The sequence below is a fragment of the Macrosteles quadrilineatus genome, unplaced genomic scaffold, assembly GCF_028750875.1.
Source record: "Macrosteles quadrilineatus isolate MER2022 unplaced genomic scaffold, UCM_ALF_1.0 Scaffold_8__2_contigs__length_117827958, whole genome shotgun sequence".
NCBI classification, from domain to species: domain Eukaryota; kingdom Metazoa; phylum Arthropoda; class Insecta; order Hemiptera; family Cicadellidae; genus Macrosteles; species Macrosteles quadrilineatus.
In genome coordinates this window covers 14765330-14782767 of record NW_026542601.1, presented here as the reverse complement: position 1 = coordinate 14782767, position 17438 = coordinate 14765330, and the positions used below count along the sequence as shown (strand labels likewise).

The following is a 17438-nucleotide window of genomic DNA, read 5'->3' as shown; positions in this document are numbered from 1 at the left end:
CCTTCTCGAGATGGCGAGTATGCTGGGATACGTGGAACTACACTATATCAGTGATTTTTTTTCAAGTACACAGGGAAGTTGCTTGAGAAACTGTGACTTGATGTTTAATGGCAATGTTGACTCGGGTTTATTATAGCGTTATAAAACTTTTTCATTAATATTGATACAAGGGTGTGAAAAGTACAAAAAGAAAGAGGGCATAAAGCCGGGCGTAAAGAGACATACCGAACGAAAAAGAAATGTAGAGAACCATCGAACTAAAAAGGTAAAGAGCAGTGTTGGTGTTAAATGTGCTCTGGAAGTCCCTACAAAAAAATACCAACTCTTTTGAATTGTGGTCGTTAGATTGGCTTTGTCACTACTTCAAATCTATGAATTTTGAGTCAGAACAGACTAACTGGGACACAAAAATGTTTTAGTTTTCCTGCTAAGTGATCCGAAGGAAAGTGGTAATTGAGTTTAAGTTTGAGTAAGTTATGGAATGTGAAATAATACTCATAGTAGGGGACGGAAACTTATTGTTTTGATCAATACAATTTATTCTCTATAGCCACCAGAACAATCATAGGGAAATCCGCTTGCAAGTTGTACAGATAATTGCTAATGATTGGTAAACATACAAACATTTTATCGTAAGTGATTAATCTTACTCAAGATCAGTATCCGACGTACAAAATTTTACCTTCTCGAGATGGCGAGAACGCTGGGATATTTGGAACTACAATTTATCAGTGAACTATACCCTAACTATAATTTTTCGAGTACCGATAGGCCTACACAGGGAAGTTGCTTGAGAAACTGTGACTTACGATTTCGGTTCTGGCGAAGAAGTATCTGACTTGATGTTTAATGGCAATGTTGAACAATGGATGTTGACTCGGGTCATTATAGCGTTATAAAACTTTATCATTAACCCCAGGATGTGAAAAGTACAAAAAGAAAAAGAAAAGGTTAATTAACCGGGTGTAAAGAGACATACAAAACAAAAAAAAACATGTAGAGAACCATTGAACTAAAAAGGTAAAGAGCAGTGGTGCTCTGAAAGTCCCTTCTAAAAAATACCAATTTTTTTGAATTGGGGTCGTTAGATTGGATTTTTCAGTACTGCAAATCTATGAATTTTGAGTCAGAACAGACTAACTGGGCAAAAATATAACTAACTAAAAGCAGTCTATATAATGTAGCCAACTACCTGCAACATATTTATCTTTTGAACAAACATTTCTGATAAAGTAAAATATGATAAGATAATTAACTCTCTTCCTTACACTGCATTCATAATTAAACGGTGAAAAAGTAAATGTAATAATATTTCTTTCATCAGTGCCTTAAACTTAGAGAATGTTCCCTGTGTGATGATGAACATGAAATAATAATTTGTTCTTGCCATTTAATCCATCAAAAGTGTATATTTATTATGGCGTCTGCGGTTACATTGGAAAGGAATAATGATCAACAACAAATTGCTTCTAGACTTCCTCAATTTCTAGCTGCTCTCATAGGTAAGTGTAGAAATAAATATACATATTAAAATAACTCATGGAGAAATTCTAATGAGCATTTTAAAGTTTAGTGAGATGTCAAATCATTTTATAAAGAAGACTACCAGGTCTTTAAACACATTTTATTGCATGAAAACAAAGTTTTACAAAACATACAACCTTTAAAAACTAATATAATAGGGAAGTGTTTCCAAACCTTTTCCATGGCGTACTCACAATTCAAAAATATTTTACATACTACTTGGGCACTTGGTAATAATACTATGGATGGAATGAACATATGATTTATTTTGCCAAACAAACCAACCTTTCCCTGTCTCGAGAATAAACATTTTCTGAGAAGTCTGAGTTTCCTCAATTGGATACTAAGTAAAGCGATAAGCAAGAGTTTTTATTTCGCTCACATGAGTGCCTTTTTAAGTGAGTCACTTGGTTTTATTGCGCTAAACTAACAAAATAATCTTGCTCTCGTTCAAGCGTCTGGTTAACTATACTTAAGATACCATTGGGCTGTGAACCAATGTGCTGACGCTTCAGCCCAAACATTACCGATGTAAGATTCGTACTTTAAACGTCATCTACCAACACAGTGGCCTCCGTCTACCACAGGTTTGGAAGCACTGTTATAGGTCTAGGTTTCAAGTTCATGTCAGCCTTTAAATATGTAGTATTTTCTTTATTTTGATAACAGTGTTGGACATTTTTATATAGGTCCCATTTTGTTTATTATCTGGTAACACTATTTACAGCTAACCTTGGAGGATTCATTGTTGGTAGCAGTCGAGGATGGACTTCAACGTCACAGTACCCCTTGGTACATGAGCAAGAATATGGCTTTTCCATAACTACTTATGAGTTTGCGTGGATTGGGTCAGCAGTTGCCATAGGAAACTTCTTTGCCGCACCTTGTTTAGGTTACATTATGAGCAAGTTTGGACGTAAAAGGATGATGATGGCGATGTGTTTTCCTGCAGCTTTAGGTTACGCCTTGGTAGCAGTAGCCCACAGCGTAAGTGTAGAAATAAATACCAAACTAAATGAACATCCATTACAGACCATTTATTCTAGAAGCTGAATAACATATCATCTTTCGAACCCCACTGATAAATTACCCTCAATTGTTTTGTAGTGTAGACATGAAACTATGTTTTCAGAAAAATACAATGCATAAAATAAGAACAGGTAACGCTAGACTCATATGCATCAAAAATTGAATTACTATTCTCTAGAAAAGTGCTGGATCATAACAAATGTTTAGTTTAAGTTAATAAGTAAACCATCTCCACAGCTGAAAATTACTAGTTTATAAATTCAATTTACCCTGTCTTATTCAAGTTGTTTCCCAAAATATTAATTTTATTTTTATAATTCCACAGAATCAGCATGTTTTGTTTGGACTCTAATGGTCAATCCTTTTTCAAGGAAGGGTTTGAATAATTTTACTTTAAAATAAATAAAAAGCTTGGTTACATGGGATTTGTTTTACTCTCAAATAGTTACTTCATTGTAGATGCTAGACTGCTGATTGCCAAACAATAAGGTTCAAAATACCTGCTATTGCAATCCATTTAAGTTGCAGCCGCAACTAGTTTCAACTCTTATGTGGAGCCATCATCAGCAGCAACCTTTGGATAGATCTAGCGTGTACAAGAATAATTGTACGGATTGTACTAAATACTTCATCGGCCAAACACTAAATACTTCATTTGCTCCTTTACAAAACATTTCAAGGAACATCTTCCAAAAGCGTCAGCAGCCCACCAAACTTCATCTTTTGCCAAACATTTAATTTCCGAAGGCCACAATTATATTAACATTAATAGTAACATGAATATTTTTCATTTTTCTAAAGACAGAGATTTAAATTAAACACCTTGGAGGAGTTTGAGATATGTAAGAAAGTAAAATCCAACCACCTAAAATGTGTTAAATGATCAACTCTCGTTTTTGTCTAATTTTACTTATGACACTGCCATCAGGATACTGGAGAGGGGAAATATGATGGATAGGACGCAACCTGAGGGGATAAGATAACAGATGTACACCATTGCACTGACCACCCGCAGTCTGGACTTAAACTCCGACTGGCTAGCGTCGTCTGTTGTTGTCATAACTTATCTGTTACCATGAATGTTTTTCGTGTCCGTGTGTGTATCGTTTTTTAATGTTGACTTTTTTTTACGTGTTAAACATGATGCTCTTCATGTAAAGAGAGTAAACGTCCGGTGTACCACCTGATGATGGCTCCACATAGGAGTCAAAACTAGTTGAGACAACAATTTAATGCATTGCTTAATAGCAGGTATTTGAACCTTTTTTGAGCGGAGCGAGCGAAGCTCTTATACGTCGACTCTTTGCATTTCGTAATACGCAAACTCCTCCTAGACGGTTGAAGCAATCGTTTTTAAATTTTGCATGGTGATAAAGACCATATTGGTGAGTGCCAAATATGGTGTCAACCAAATCTCTTAGGAATCCGCCCCACGGGCCCTCAAAGTTTCAATGTAATCAAGAATCAAGAATTTATTACAACAAATTACAAAAAGAACATTTTGTATAGTTGAGGTCAATATGAGAGTAACTTAGGCTAAGAAGTCTCAGTAATCTGCAAGGATAAAATATCCAGTGGTTAGCATATCAATTAGGGCCTATAACATTCAATAACTTAGGCTACTTTAAATATAATTTAAACAACAAAGTAAGTTACACAGATTTAAGGGCCTATCAGTCAGAAACTAAAAACTAATATCAATGTCAGACATGAAAAATCACTTAAACTATAAAAAGGGCGATTTAATAACCAGCAAAAAAGTTTACGGTACTTTTAACTTAAGATCAACACAGTGTGCCTCAGCTGGCAAACGATAATTAACATCTTTAACCCTATATAAGAAAAAGATTCTTGTGACTTTGTTAGCCTGACTAAAGGTAACTCTAAATTATTCCTATGTCTAGTAAAATAACTATGTGAATGTGATCTCAAGGCTACAGCATTAATATTAACTTTTACATAAACAAGACACACATAAATAAATAAATTAAAAACAGTGAGTATTTTTTTCTGAATAAACAAGGGTTTGCAATGGGCTCTGTACTTAGAAAAAGTAATGATGATGAAGTAAGAAAAAGTAATCCTTATGGAAGCAGTATTTGACACATAAACAAAGGCATAAGATCAGCTGGTGATGACTTTTGAATGAAGTAGATCAAGAAATAGCTGGTAGCATCATTCCACGGATATTAGAACAGAAACGTTATGGATCATAAATAATATAATCAAATGAATCTACAATACAAATACAATCTACTAATAGCCTTAACATCTTTGTTTGGACGTTTATTGACAGTTTTGAATAATAAAACAAACATGTTTGCTTTGAGTCCATCCAACTAAATTAACCGTTGAAGTTGGGTTTGAAGACTTGTCCTAGGCTTACTTGGGGAAAACTTATGTAATATTTTGGTAACCCCTATATTAGCGATGAATTGGTTTGTGAATTAGTATATGATTTAAAAATTGGGTTTTCTTTCCCGGGTTTTTTTGGCTCTTCTACCCGACCGATTTTCATGCTTGATGTCTCAAATTGAATGCAAGCACCGATTTCACATCAAGCATCGGCAAATACGTATATACATATATATAAATCTACAGTCCAGACTATTCACCAATAGAGAATTAACACTGTTTAAGGAGAAACTACAAACACAAAAATGGGATGAGATTCTAATGGAAGAGGACGTCAACCTTGCCTACAACTCTTTCCACAGTACACTTCAGCTTATCTATATAAATAAAATTAGAGTTTTGTCTGTACATTGCTTAGAATAATGAACTTTTTGGTTATTTTTACATTTCATAGGTCAGAGAAACCGAATCAAACCTTATCTCAATTTCTGTCTGTCTGTCTGTCTGTCTGTCTGTCTGTCTATCTGTCATTCTCTTGGTAACGCTAAAATACGCACTTTATTACAACTACTCCTCAATAACTATAGCACTGTCCCGCCTGAAACTTATTTTCCAAATACTATACATATATGAGATGGTTTTAGACGTATTTCATCGAATATGAGACAGTTAGATATTTAACAGTAAACCCTTGAAAATCAAGTTTTTGTCGATTTTTGACGTGGAATTTCTGGAAGCCCATGTTAACCTTATGAGAAATGAAATTATTGAATCTTAACAGCTGTTTCAATTAAACAAGTTGGTTCTGTTCTGTGATGTTCAATAGCATTAAAGTTACAAGGATTACCAACAGGGTGCAGCACTAGCACTATTATTTCTTTTACATTTATGACAACAGCTAATTTGCAACCTGGAGGCGAGTGAGCGTAGCGAACGAGCTAACCTGAAGGCAAGTGAGCGTAGCGAACGAGCTAACCTGAAGGAAAGTGAGCGCAGCGAACGAGCTCCAACATACAGGTGAGTGAGCGTAGCGAACGAACTTCAACCAGGACGTGATTGAGCCATGCAAACGAGATCAGATAGTAAAAATAAAAGTAAGCCTACCGTTATAGGATCGACCGGCAGACACAGAGGTAATTTAACCTTTTATTGATTGTCATACCGATCCGGAACAACAAAAAACAACATAAAATGAAGCTATGTATAATAGTTTGGCCAGCATATCTTAAAATATGCAAACCAACTGCTGTTCGTTATATAAGAAGGTTTCAACTGAATATTATAAGATCCCCGTGCGTAGAACGGGTACACAGCTAGTACTGAATGAAACCTGCCCACTGAAACTACTCAAAAGAAAACAAAATAAAAAAGACAGGTCTGGGATGACGAGTGCAACCTACTGAAAAATGTGTACATCAGTGCACTAGAAATATAACAACTTACTGGCCTGACAGAACACAAAGCGCAAACAGCGGAAAGAAAGAGAGAATATAACCTGAGACTGAAACAACTGAGACGAAAACAAACTGTAGCATACATTAATGAAGCAGAAAATAAATCAAAAGCAATGTGGCAGACAATAAATAATGAAAGAAAGGCAACCACTAATACAAACCATCAGCTCAGCCTTCAGCTAAATGGAAAAACGACCTTGGACCCACATGAAATAGCAAACTCCTTAAACCTATATTTTGCAACAATAGCAGAAAACACACTCCAAACAAACAATAGCAACACCAACCCCACATACCCTGACCTAGCCCCAGCCACAAATGAGCAGTTAGAATTCCATTTAACAACTTTTGAAGAAGTAAAAAAGACCATAAGACTCCTTAAAACCTAAAACCTCTTCTGGTGTCGATGAATTATCTTCAAAACTGGTTAAAAGATGTAAAGAAGAACTGACAATACCACTCACAATTATAATAAATAAAACCTACTGCAAGGAATTTTTCCAACTGCTCTAAAGACCGCCAAAATATACCCAAAATATAAAAAAGGGCCACGAAGTGTACCTAGCAGCTATATCGGCCAATATCCCTGATCCCAACATTTTCAAAAATAATCGAAAAAATTGTACTTGCTAGACTCCTAAGCCATCTCAAACGGCATAGCCTACTCTCGAATAAACAGCATGGATTCCTCAGGGGTAGATCAACAACAACAGCCCTGATACAGTTGACAGAACATGTCATAGACCAATTGGAGGAAGGATGCTCAGTGACTAGCCTGTTTCTTGACTTTAGCAAAGCCTTTGATTGTCTCAATCACGACCAGCTACTACAAAAGCTAAGAGCCCTAGGAGTAGGAGGCAAAGAAGCAGAATGGTTTAAATGCTATCTCAAGGGAAGAAAGCAACTGGTTGAAATAAATCACACCCAAAATAACATAAACTACAAAATCCAATCTCCAACTACTGGTGTAAAAAGAGGGGTTCCACAAGGGTCTGTACTGGGGCCAGTGCTCTTCCTCCTCCTCACGAATGACATGCCAAACTGCATGGATGATGCCTGCTCCACTATAATGTACGCAGACGATACCGTGCTTACCGTCTCTGATAAAGCTACTGAAATGCTTGAAACAAATATGATTGCATGCCTCAACCAAGCTAAACATTACTGTATAAACAATGATCTAGTCTTAAATGAAAACAAAACAGTACAAATTATTTTTAACACAAAAAATAAAAGTACAAACTTAGCACCTCTCCCCGGCCTGGAAGCAAGCAACATAACCAAATATCTAGGTATCACAATTGACTCAAAATTGTCATGGAAGCAACACATCGACCAACTTGGCAAGAAACTCTCATCAGGTACCCGCGTAATTCGAAGACTTAAACAAATATGTGGCCTGGAGATAGCTAAAGTTGCCTACTTTGCTCTTTTTGAAACCCACTTAAGATATGGAATAGTGACATGGGGAGGAACATCAGCATCCAATATGGAAAAGATTCTTACTCTACAAAAAAGAGCAATCAGATGCCTAGCAGGACTACACTACCAAGAAAGCAGCCTGGAATCTTTTAAACAACTAAAAATCCTCACAGCAACCTCACTCTAACTTCGAGAAACCATTCTGCATGCAGTCACCTCACAACAGTTAAGACATCATGAACTCCATACATACAACACAAGACATGCCACAAATTTCACCCTCCCACTACACCGCCTAACGCTTTTCGAGAAGAAACCTTCATACAAAGGAGCGCTCTTCTTCAAAAACCTACAACCGACCATCTAAGAAACCAGCCACCCCAACGTTTCAAGAACCAGCTAACGGAATGGCTCCAAGAAAGACCCTACTACTCAGAATCAGAATTCCTGAACACCTGAAACAGCGCCACCGCCGACGAGAGCTATCTCTGGACATCAAAATGTTAACTTTGTGTTATCACATTACATAACTATGTAAAAAAAAAATCTTGAGCATTGTATAACTTTGACAATCTAAAATCTTTTGTCTTGATGCCTGTACTATTCTCCCACGAATATGTAAATAAAGAATATTGTCTATTGTCTATTGTCTATTGTCTAGTCCCACTCGGCTTGTACGTAAACGAAATTCGCTCCCCATGTATTTCTTATGAGAGTTAAATTTGGTTTTTCTTTTCTGGGTCCGTTTGACTCTTCTACCCGATCGATTTTCATGATTGAGGTCTCAAATTGGAGGTATGCACGCACATATTTCCCATCAAGCATCTGCATATATTTATCTACAGTCCAGTCCCACTCGGCTTATACGTAAACGAAATATACTCCCCATGTATTTCTTATGGGAGCTAAATTTGGTTTTCTTTTCCGGGTTCCTTTGGCTCTTCTACGCGACCTATTTTCATGATTGAGGTCTCTATATATTTATCTACAGACCCACTTGGCTTATACGTTAACGTTATTTGCTCCCCATGTATTTATTATGGGAGTTAAATTTGGTTTTTCTTTTTCTAATTTGTTTGGCTTTTCTACCCAACCGATTTTTATGATTGAGGTCCCAAATTGAAGGTATGTACGAAGAAGATTTCATATCAAGTATTGACATATATTTATCCACTGTATGAGTCGATCAAAAAGCAAAAATTTGAATTATTTTCAAATTCTTATTTCAATTTGAGATGTATTTCACTAGTTATAACTATACAATCCTATATATTTTGGTTATATTTTACCTTCAGTGAAATACCTGCTTTCATTTAAGCTATTAGTTATTCAAATTACAGAAGTTTCAAGGAAACGCAAGGTGAACAATAAACATGTAAATTATATTTTAAAAGGGGATTCTATGATTAAAAATCAATTACAGTAGCTTCAGTATTGTTTATGTTTTTTACATGCCTTAGACTCAAAATAATCAGTAAGTTATAGGCTTTAATTTGAGCTATTGATAGTTTGAATCAGTTAAGTTCCCAGATACTGTATTACTCAATCAAATATCATAAATTTAATTATTTCTCGGATATGATATTTATTTCAACGCTGCGGAGCAGCATATAGGTCCTCAAGTTAGTATATGAATATTGTGGAGTTTTTAAGAACAGAAACAGGTGTTTTAATGTGAACAAAGTTTAGGTGTTTACATGGTAATACATACAGCTTTGTATAGTAATAGTGTCTTAGTTTATATTTTGTATGATTGGCTTACTTGAGAATAACTGAATTTTTAGTATTAGCTTTTATCAAAAAGTGATGCAAATCATACACGTTTACAAAATTTACATATCATCCATATCATCCGTAGCAAATAGTTCGATCTTGTCAAGATCAACAAGGACGACTAGGAAGCACAACAATTTTAGCCAAAACTCGACGGCATAATCTTCGTCTTCGATCACCTTCCGATTGATTATACTAATTATTAACGTGTCAATTATCAACACATGGGTTATGGTTTAAACGCTTGAACCAATGCAAATGTGAATGTTAATATAACTTTTGTAAGGATAATATATTGTGTGGTTACATTTATATACTCACCATCACATAAAGCCCTCCTATGCAGTTAGTAGCAAAATTTCTAGAATCCAAAACTGTAAAGGGTTGATTTCTAGGTTATAACTAGCTAGAACTGTACAATAAGGTACTGAGTTCTGTTTTAGAATAAGTTGATATAACTAACCCAGAGGGTTTAAAATTAAAATGTAAATCTAGGTCTCCGAAAATGCCTAAAATTACATCTCTGTGTTTTCAACTCCCCTTTATTACGAAACAACGTGTAGCTAATCTAATTTCACCAATATTTATCTTTACACAAATGTTCTCTTCACTTAAAATTGTAGGTAAAAATAATTATGAAGCTCGATGGTGAAGGTAAATAACAATTATAGAACCCTGATGACTCCGCTCAATTTTATGGATGCCTCTGTGAACGCCACCTAGTTAATTAAAGAGTTATTTTTTGCAAAACTGTAGTTTTAAAGGAAATGTTTATGATTAATATTGTGTAATTTGTCTTTTAGGTGAAAACTATGTATATTGGAAGGATTATGACAGGAATGTGTGTCGGAGGATATTTTATTATTGTTCCTCTCTACACGGCTGAAATAGCGGAGACTCAAATTAGAGGCACTCTGGGTACCTTCCTCCAGGTTATGAACGCTTCAGGCATACTGTTCACTTATATTGTTGGAAGCTTGGTAAGTGAATGAATGAATGAATTATATCTCTATTCCAACAAAATATTTACAGAAATTGTACACAAATATGTAAAAGAAAAAATTAAGTTAACCTTTGGTATTACATCCATGTTTAACAAAGCGTACATATTTTTAGGGAATAAGCCGACATGGGCAGAAAGCCTGTGCGTCAACTGTAGTTGCTTCCAAACATAACATTATTTGATCAAATACAAAAAATAAATAACAGAAATGAGTTGAAAACATTATCTAAATGGAGTTACAAGAACAAATGGTGAGATAAATAACTACCTATGTGAAAAAATATTAGGTGGCATGATTCAGTTAAAATAAAAAAATAATAGTTGCCTACTGTATTAGCAACAGGAATTCTACAGCTGTCAAAGTGTGTCTAGATAGGTGGGGGGGCGGGCGAGTGGAAATCAATGGTTTTTTGAAGATGGTCTCTAATGGCTTATGATCAGTTTCGACCGTTATGTCATGTTTTCCAAACAGGTACTGTTCAAATCGTTCAAGAGCATATACTACTGCCAAGCATTCTTTTTCAATTTGAGCATATGACGAGATTCTGCCTTACTGAGAGTCCTGGAAATGTATGCCACTGGCTTGCCATCCTGCATCAAGGAAGTTCCCAATCCAAACTGGCTAGCATCACACTGCACAGTTGCTGGCTTTTCTATATCAAAGTATTTTAAGGTTGGAGATGATGTTACCAAATGGACTAACTTTTGAAATGTTTCATCATGAGTTTTTTCCCATATCCACAGATTACCTTCCTTCAAAAGTGATCGTAATGGTGCTGATATATCTGAGAGATTAGGAACAAATTTTCCTAAATAGTTCACGAATCCTAGAAATCTTTGCAGTTCTTCTTTGTTTTGTGGTGCCTTCATATTTCTTATGGTTGAAATCTTTTCAGGGTCAGACTTCAATCCGTCTGCGCTGACAAAATGACTCATATATTTAATTTCCTTCATTCCAATCATACATTTTGATAAGTTAAACTTAACATTTTTCTCGTGAGCCCTTTGAAATAGTGATTTTAAATTATTGTTATGGTCAATGCGAGCTTCTTCTTCAGTATCTCCACTGCCAAATACAACAACATCATCTGCTATCTCAATGACCTCTTCCAGGTCTTCAAACTGTTCATTCACACGCCGCTGGAATTCTTCTGGAGCTGATCAAAGGTAGTCTTAACCATCGGTATCTTCCATACTGTGTCCAAAATGTCGTTAATTTACTAGAATCTTCTGTCAATTTTACATGCCAAAATCCGTCTTTGAGATCTAGTTTGCTGAATATTTTGGCTTTACTCAACTGGGGAGCAATCTCTTCGATAGTCAGTGCTTGGTAGTTCGGGCGTTTTATTGCTTTATTGAGTTGATGAGGATCAATGCATATTCGTAATTTGTTTGGTTTCTTCACAACTACCATAGCACTAACCCAATCGGTAGGCTTTGTTACTTTTTTTATCACTTGCAGATCTTCCAAACGTTTTATTTATCTTGTATTTCTTTCTTTAGAGCCACAGGATATCGCCGTGGAGGAACGACAATCGGACGTACTGATGTATCCAGCTTAAATTCACACTGTCCTTCAAAACACCCTAAACCATTTCCAATATCTGGAAAAGAAGATAGCATTTTCTCTGAGACTTTAGAACTTTGGATTTGATAGACCATTTCATCAAATGAAATCAAACCAAGGTTGATACAATCTTGAGCACCAAGTAGTGGATTGTGAGGTGTCTCGATGACCTCAAACATCAATTTGTGTTTCTTATTTTTCCACTTAACATTCAACTGGACTTTTCCAAGGGAAAACTGAGATTCACCGCCATAGAAAGTAAGTCTTGTACTGCTCTCCTTCAATCTTGGGATTCCCACTAACTTCTTTAGCGTCTCGTAGCCAATGACGTTGCATGATGATCCACTGTCTAGCTGGCATTTGATAAAAGGTTCACTGTCTTTCATGCAGAGTGGGGATCAATGAATAAGCGTTTCTTCAGTATTTCTTCTTTGACATGGTATATGTCATCATCCGAGTTTGAACGATCTTCATATGTGGATGTGTCATCCTTGGGCCTACTAGCCGCATCGATCAACATGATAAACCTTGCGTATATTTTGCTTGCACACATTTGCATTCTTTTGTTTACACTTACTACAGACTTTTCCATATGCAGCACAGTTCTTTGCGCCCCAAATATGATTCTTTCCACAAAATTTGCAAATCTGCATGTTAGTGTCTTTTTCAACTCTAAAACTACTGTCTTTATTCTCTTCTAAATCTCCTCCTGTATTCCTAGAATTAATTTTCAATGCTAAGCTCTCCGAGTGCTCATCAGCAATACACAACTGTGTGGCTTTGTTTAAGCTCAAATCTGATTTAGCCAATAACCGTTTCCGTAACGAACATTAGCGATCCCAGCAACCAAACGATCGCATATCAGCTGCTTCTCAATCTCCTTTTTTTGAAAGATTAGCCAAGGCTTCAAATTCACATTTACCAACAAGTTCATGATGTTGGTTACCTAATGTAATCCTTGCATGATTCTTGAGCATCTTGTTTGGCACTATTGAAATTGTATCGTTCGTAAGTAACATTCATTGCTTTTTGAAAATATTCATCAAGTCTTGAGATAACTTCATCCACATCAGATGGTTCATTGCATAACTTGTTTATTAAACTAGGTGGCGTTCGCAGAGGCATCCACAAAATTGAGCGGAGTCATCAACGGTTCATATTATATTGTTTTTTATCATATTGCAGTAAAAAAAATAGTTTTTAATGCATGCGTTGCGGGTCTAAAGTAGCATTTTTAATATTTAGGGAGTAGAAATCGTTTTTAGCCTCTATGGAGTAAAAATCAGCTGTTGTCAACTCAGTTGTAAATTTGGATTTAAACGATTGCATGTATCGAAAATATGTATCGATTCATGCTTCGTAATCATTTTAACAACAGTCTACAGTCTCTTCCCGTAGCATATTAGCATTGCAGATACATTAATCCATTCCCAAACTCAACACTGCTCACCTTTACTACTTCCTTCACCACACCCTACGTCGTGGACCTGTTTCCCTCTCTTCCCATAGCATTTTAGGATTGCAGATACATTAATGTAATTGCCAAAGACAGTTCCCACATTCTGCACTGCTAAGCCTTACTACTTTCTTCACCATTTACTACATCATAGACCTGTTTCTTTCCTTTCTCACAGCATTTAAGTATTACAGATTAATTTGATCTAACTGCCCAAACGGTCCCCCCACTCTGCACTGCCAGCCTTTACTACTTCTTTCACCACTTCCTACGTCGTGTGGCCTGTTCCCTTCCCTTCTCATAGCATTTTAGCATTGAAGATACATTAATCTAACTGCCAAAGACGGATCTCACACTATGCTGATGCTCATACTTTACTACTTCCGTGGACCTGTATTCACCACGTTCCATAGCATTTTAGTATTTCAGATACGTTAATCTAATTGTCGAAAAATTCCAAAAATCCGTACTGCTTGCCTTTACTACTACTTTCACCATTTCATATGTCGTGGGCGTGCTTCCATCCCTGCTCATAGCATTTCAGCATTGCAGATACATTAAAACTGCTACAAACAGTTTCCAGTTCCCACACTCCACACTGCTCACCTTACTACTTCTTTCACCCCTTCCTACGTCGCGGATCTGTTTCCTTCTCTTCCCATAGCATTTTAAGATTGTAGATACCTAAATCTAATCGTCATAAACAGTTTCCACACTCCGAAGTACTCGATTTTACTACTTACTTCACCACTTTCTACGTCACGACCTGTTTCCCTCGCTTTCCATAGCATTTTAGTATTGCAGATACCTCAATCTGAACGTCATAAACAGTTCCCACACTCCAGACAGCTCGCCTTGACAACTTCCTTTACCACTTCCTACGTCGGGGTCCTGTTTTCCTCCCTTCCCATGGCATTTTAGGATTGCAGATACCTTAATATAATCGTCACAAACAGTTCCCACAGTCCGGACTGCTTGCCTTTACTACTTCCTTCACCACTTACTACGTCACGGACCTGTTTTCCTCCCTTCCCATAGCATTGTACGATTGCAGATACCTTAATCTAATGGTCATAAACAGTTCCCACAGTCCGGACTGCTCGCCTTCACTACTTCCTTCACCACTTCCTACGTCGGGGGCCTGTTTTCCTCCCTTCCCATAGCATTTTAGGATTGCAGATACCTTAATCTAATCGTCGAAAACAGTTTCCACAGTCCGGTCTGCTTGCCTTTACTACTTCCTTCAACACTTCCTACGTCACGGACCTGTTTTCCTCCCTTCCCATAGCATTGTAGGATTGCAGATACCTTAATCTAATGGTCACAAACAGTTCCCACAGTCCGGAAAGCTCGCCTTGACTACTTCCTTCACCACTTCCTACGTCTCGGACCTTTTTCCCTCCGTTCCCATAACATCATAGGATTACAAATACCTTAATCTAATGGTCACAAACAGATCCCACACCCCGAACAGCTCGCCTTTACTACTTCCTTCCGACTTCCTACGTCGCGGACCTGTTTCCTTCCCTTCCAATAGCATTTTAGGATTACAGGTACCTTAATCTAATCGTCATAAACAGTTATCACACTCCGCACAGCTCGCCTTGAATACCTCCCTCACCACCTCCTACGTCGCAGACCTGTTTTCCTCCCTTCCCATAGAATTTTAGGATTGCAGATACCTTAATCTAATCGTCATAAACAGTTTCCACACTCCAGACTGCTCGCCTTTACTACTTCCTTCACCATTCCCTACGTCGCGGATCTGTTTCCCTCTCTTCCCATAGCATTTTAAAATTGTAGATACGTAAATCTAATCGTCATAAACAGTTTCCACACTCCGGACAGCTCGCCTTTACTACTTCCTTCATCACTTTCCTACGTCGCTTACCTGTTTTCCTCCCTTCCCATAGAATTTTAGGAATGCAGATACCTTAATCTAATCGTCATAAACAGTTTCCACACTCCAGACTGCTCGCTTTTACTACTTCCTTTACCACTTCCTACGTCACGGACCTGTTTTCCTCCCTTCCCATAGAATTTTAGGAATGCAGATACCTTCATCTAATCGTCATAAACAGTTTCCACACTCCAGACTGCTCGCCTTTACTATTTCCTTCACCACTTACTAAGTCGCGGATCCGTTTCCCTCTCTTCCCATAGTATTTTAAGATTGTAGATACGTAAATCTAATCGTCATAAACAGTTCCCACATTCCGGACAGCTCGTCTTGACTACTTCCTTCACCACTTCCTACGTAGCAGACCTGTTTTTCTCCCTTCCCATAGAATTTTAGGAATGCAGATACCTTAATCTAATCGTCATAAACAGTCTCCAAACTCCAGACTGCTCCCCTTTACTACTTCCTTCACCACTTCCTACGTCACGGACCTGTTTTCCTCCCCTCCCATAGAATTTTAGGAATGCAGATACCTTCATCTAATCGTCATAAACAGTTTTCACACTCCAGACTGCTCACCTTTACTACTTCCTTCACCACTTCATACGTCATGGACCTCAAGCTAGTGTCGTCATTTGATTATAATTTATGATCCATACCGTTTCTGTTCTAATATCTGTGGAATAATGCTATAAGCTATTTCTTTATCTACTGCATTCAAAAGTCAACAGCTGATCATATGTCTTTGTTTATGTGTCAAATACTGCTTCCATAAGGATTACATTGAAACTTTGAGACCCAGTGGGGCGGATTCCTGAGAGACTTTTTTAACGCCATATAGATGTTGGCACTCACCGATATGGTCTTTATCACCATACAAAATTTGAAAACGATTGATTCAGCCGTCTAGGAGGAGTTTGCGTATTACGAAATGCATAAAAGTCAATGTATAAGAGCTTCGCTCGCTTCGCTCGCTCCGCTCAATTATTAATCTTACAGCCTTACCTCCTATTTACTGAAAGGAATAGCGCAAGCCGAATCTTCTTATTCGACAAGTTGGTTGACTTTGAGCTGAAATCTTCTGCCAAAGTAACATAATTCTTCCAATGGCATTTGAATAACTTCCAGTTTTCTGTTGCATCACGTTTTTCAGTAAAATCAAATAGTTCAGGAGGTTGTATATTATTCATATTCTCAAAATTGCATACCTGACACCATGTTAGTAACTCTACTTGTATAAAGTAACACAAATTTCATCAAACTAATTTTTTAATATTGTAATATCATTTAACTATCTTCATCAGAACTCAAGGCAAACTGAATCAAAATATAAATAAAAAACAATAACAATAAAAATTAAGAACATATGTTAATAACTAACATATGAACATTACCAACTAATACTTAATAATACTTTACTTAATTTAATACCTCTATTTAAACAAAAAATGTTTTTATTAACAGGGGGTAAATGCCTGGTATCAACACAGTTCTTGTTAATAAAAGCCAACTGATTTTCCAATGACCTGTTCTATTTTGTCCTAATTTGTTCTATTTTTACTTTTCATTAAACAGTACCAACAATGATTTAGAGACACAACTCTTGTTTACTTGTAGTATAGTATTATTAATATTAGATCTACTCTCTCTGACCCGTATTACAATAGTTTCTGTTTTTTTCTTTCCCAGGTACCTGTGGTATCCCTGACAGCATTTTGTTTAGCAATAGTAGTAGTTTACTTTTTTTTACTCATATGCATCCCAGAGTCTCCTATTTACTACCTGCTACAAAACAATGAAGAAGATGCTAGAAAGTCTTTACAGTGGTTGCGAGGAAGCCATTACAACATTGATGTAGAACTTGCTGTGAAGAAACAAAATATTGACGAAGTAAGTAGACATTATCAATTTTGCTATAATAAAAGTAATCATCTATCTATATATTAATTACATAA

The 17438-nt window shown here is 36.6% G+C and overlaps 1 protein-coding gene across 1 annotated transcript in view; it reads left to right on the top strand.

The window, feature by feature from the left end:
- Positions 1–1417: 1417 nt before the first annotated feature.
- Positions 1418–17438, top strand: part of LOC129000209 (facilitated trehalose transporter Tret1-like) — a 28630-nt gene continuing 12609 nt past the window's right edge. Inside the window, exons 1-4 of the mRNA XM_054427164.1 lie at positions 1418–1502; positions 2252–2511; positions 10361–10537; positions 17173–17373. Coding sequence (XP_054283139.1) covers positions 1418–1502; positions 2252–2511; positions 10361–10537; positions 17173–17373 — 723 coding nt within the window. The remainder of the gene's footprint in view (positions 1503–2251; positions 2512–10360; positions 10538–17172; positions 17374–17438) is intronic.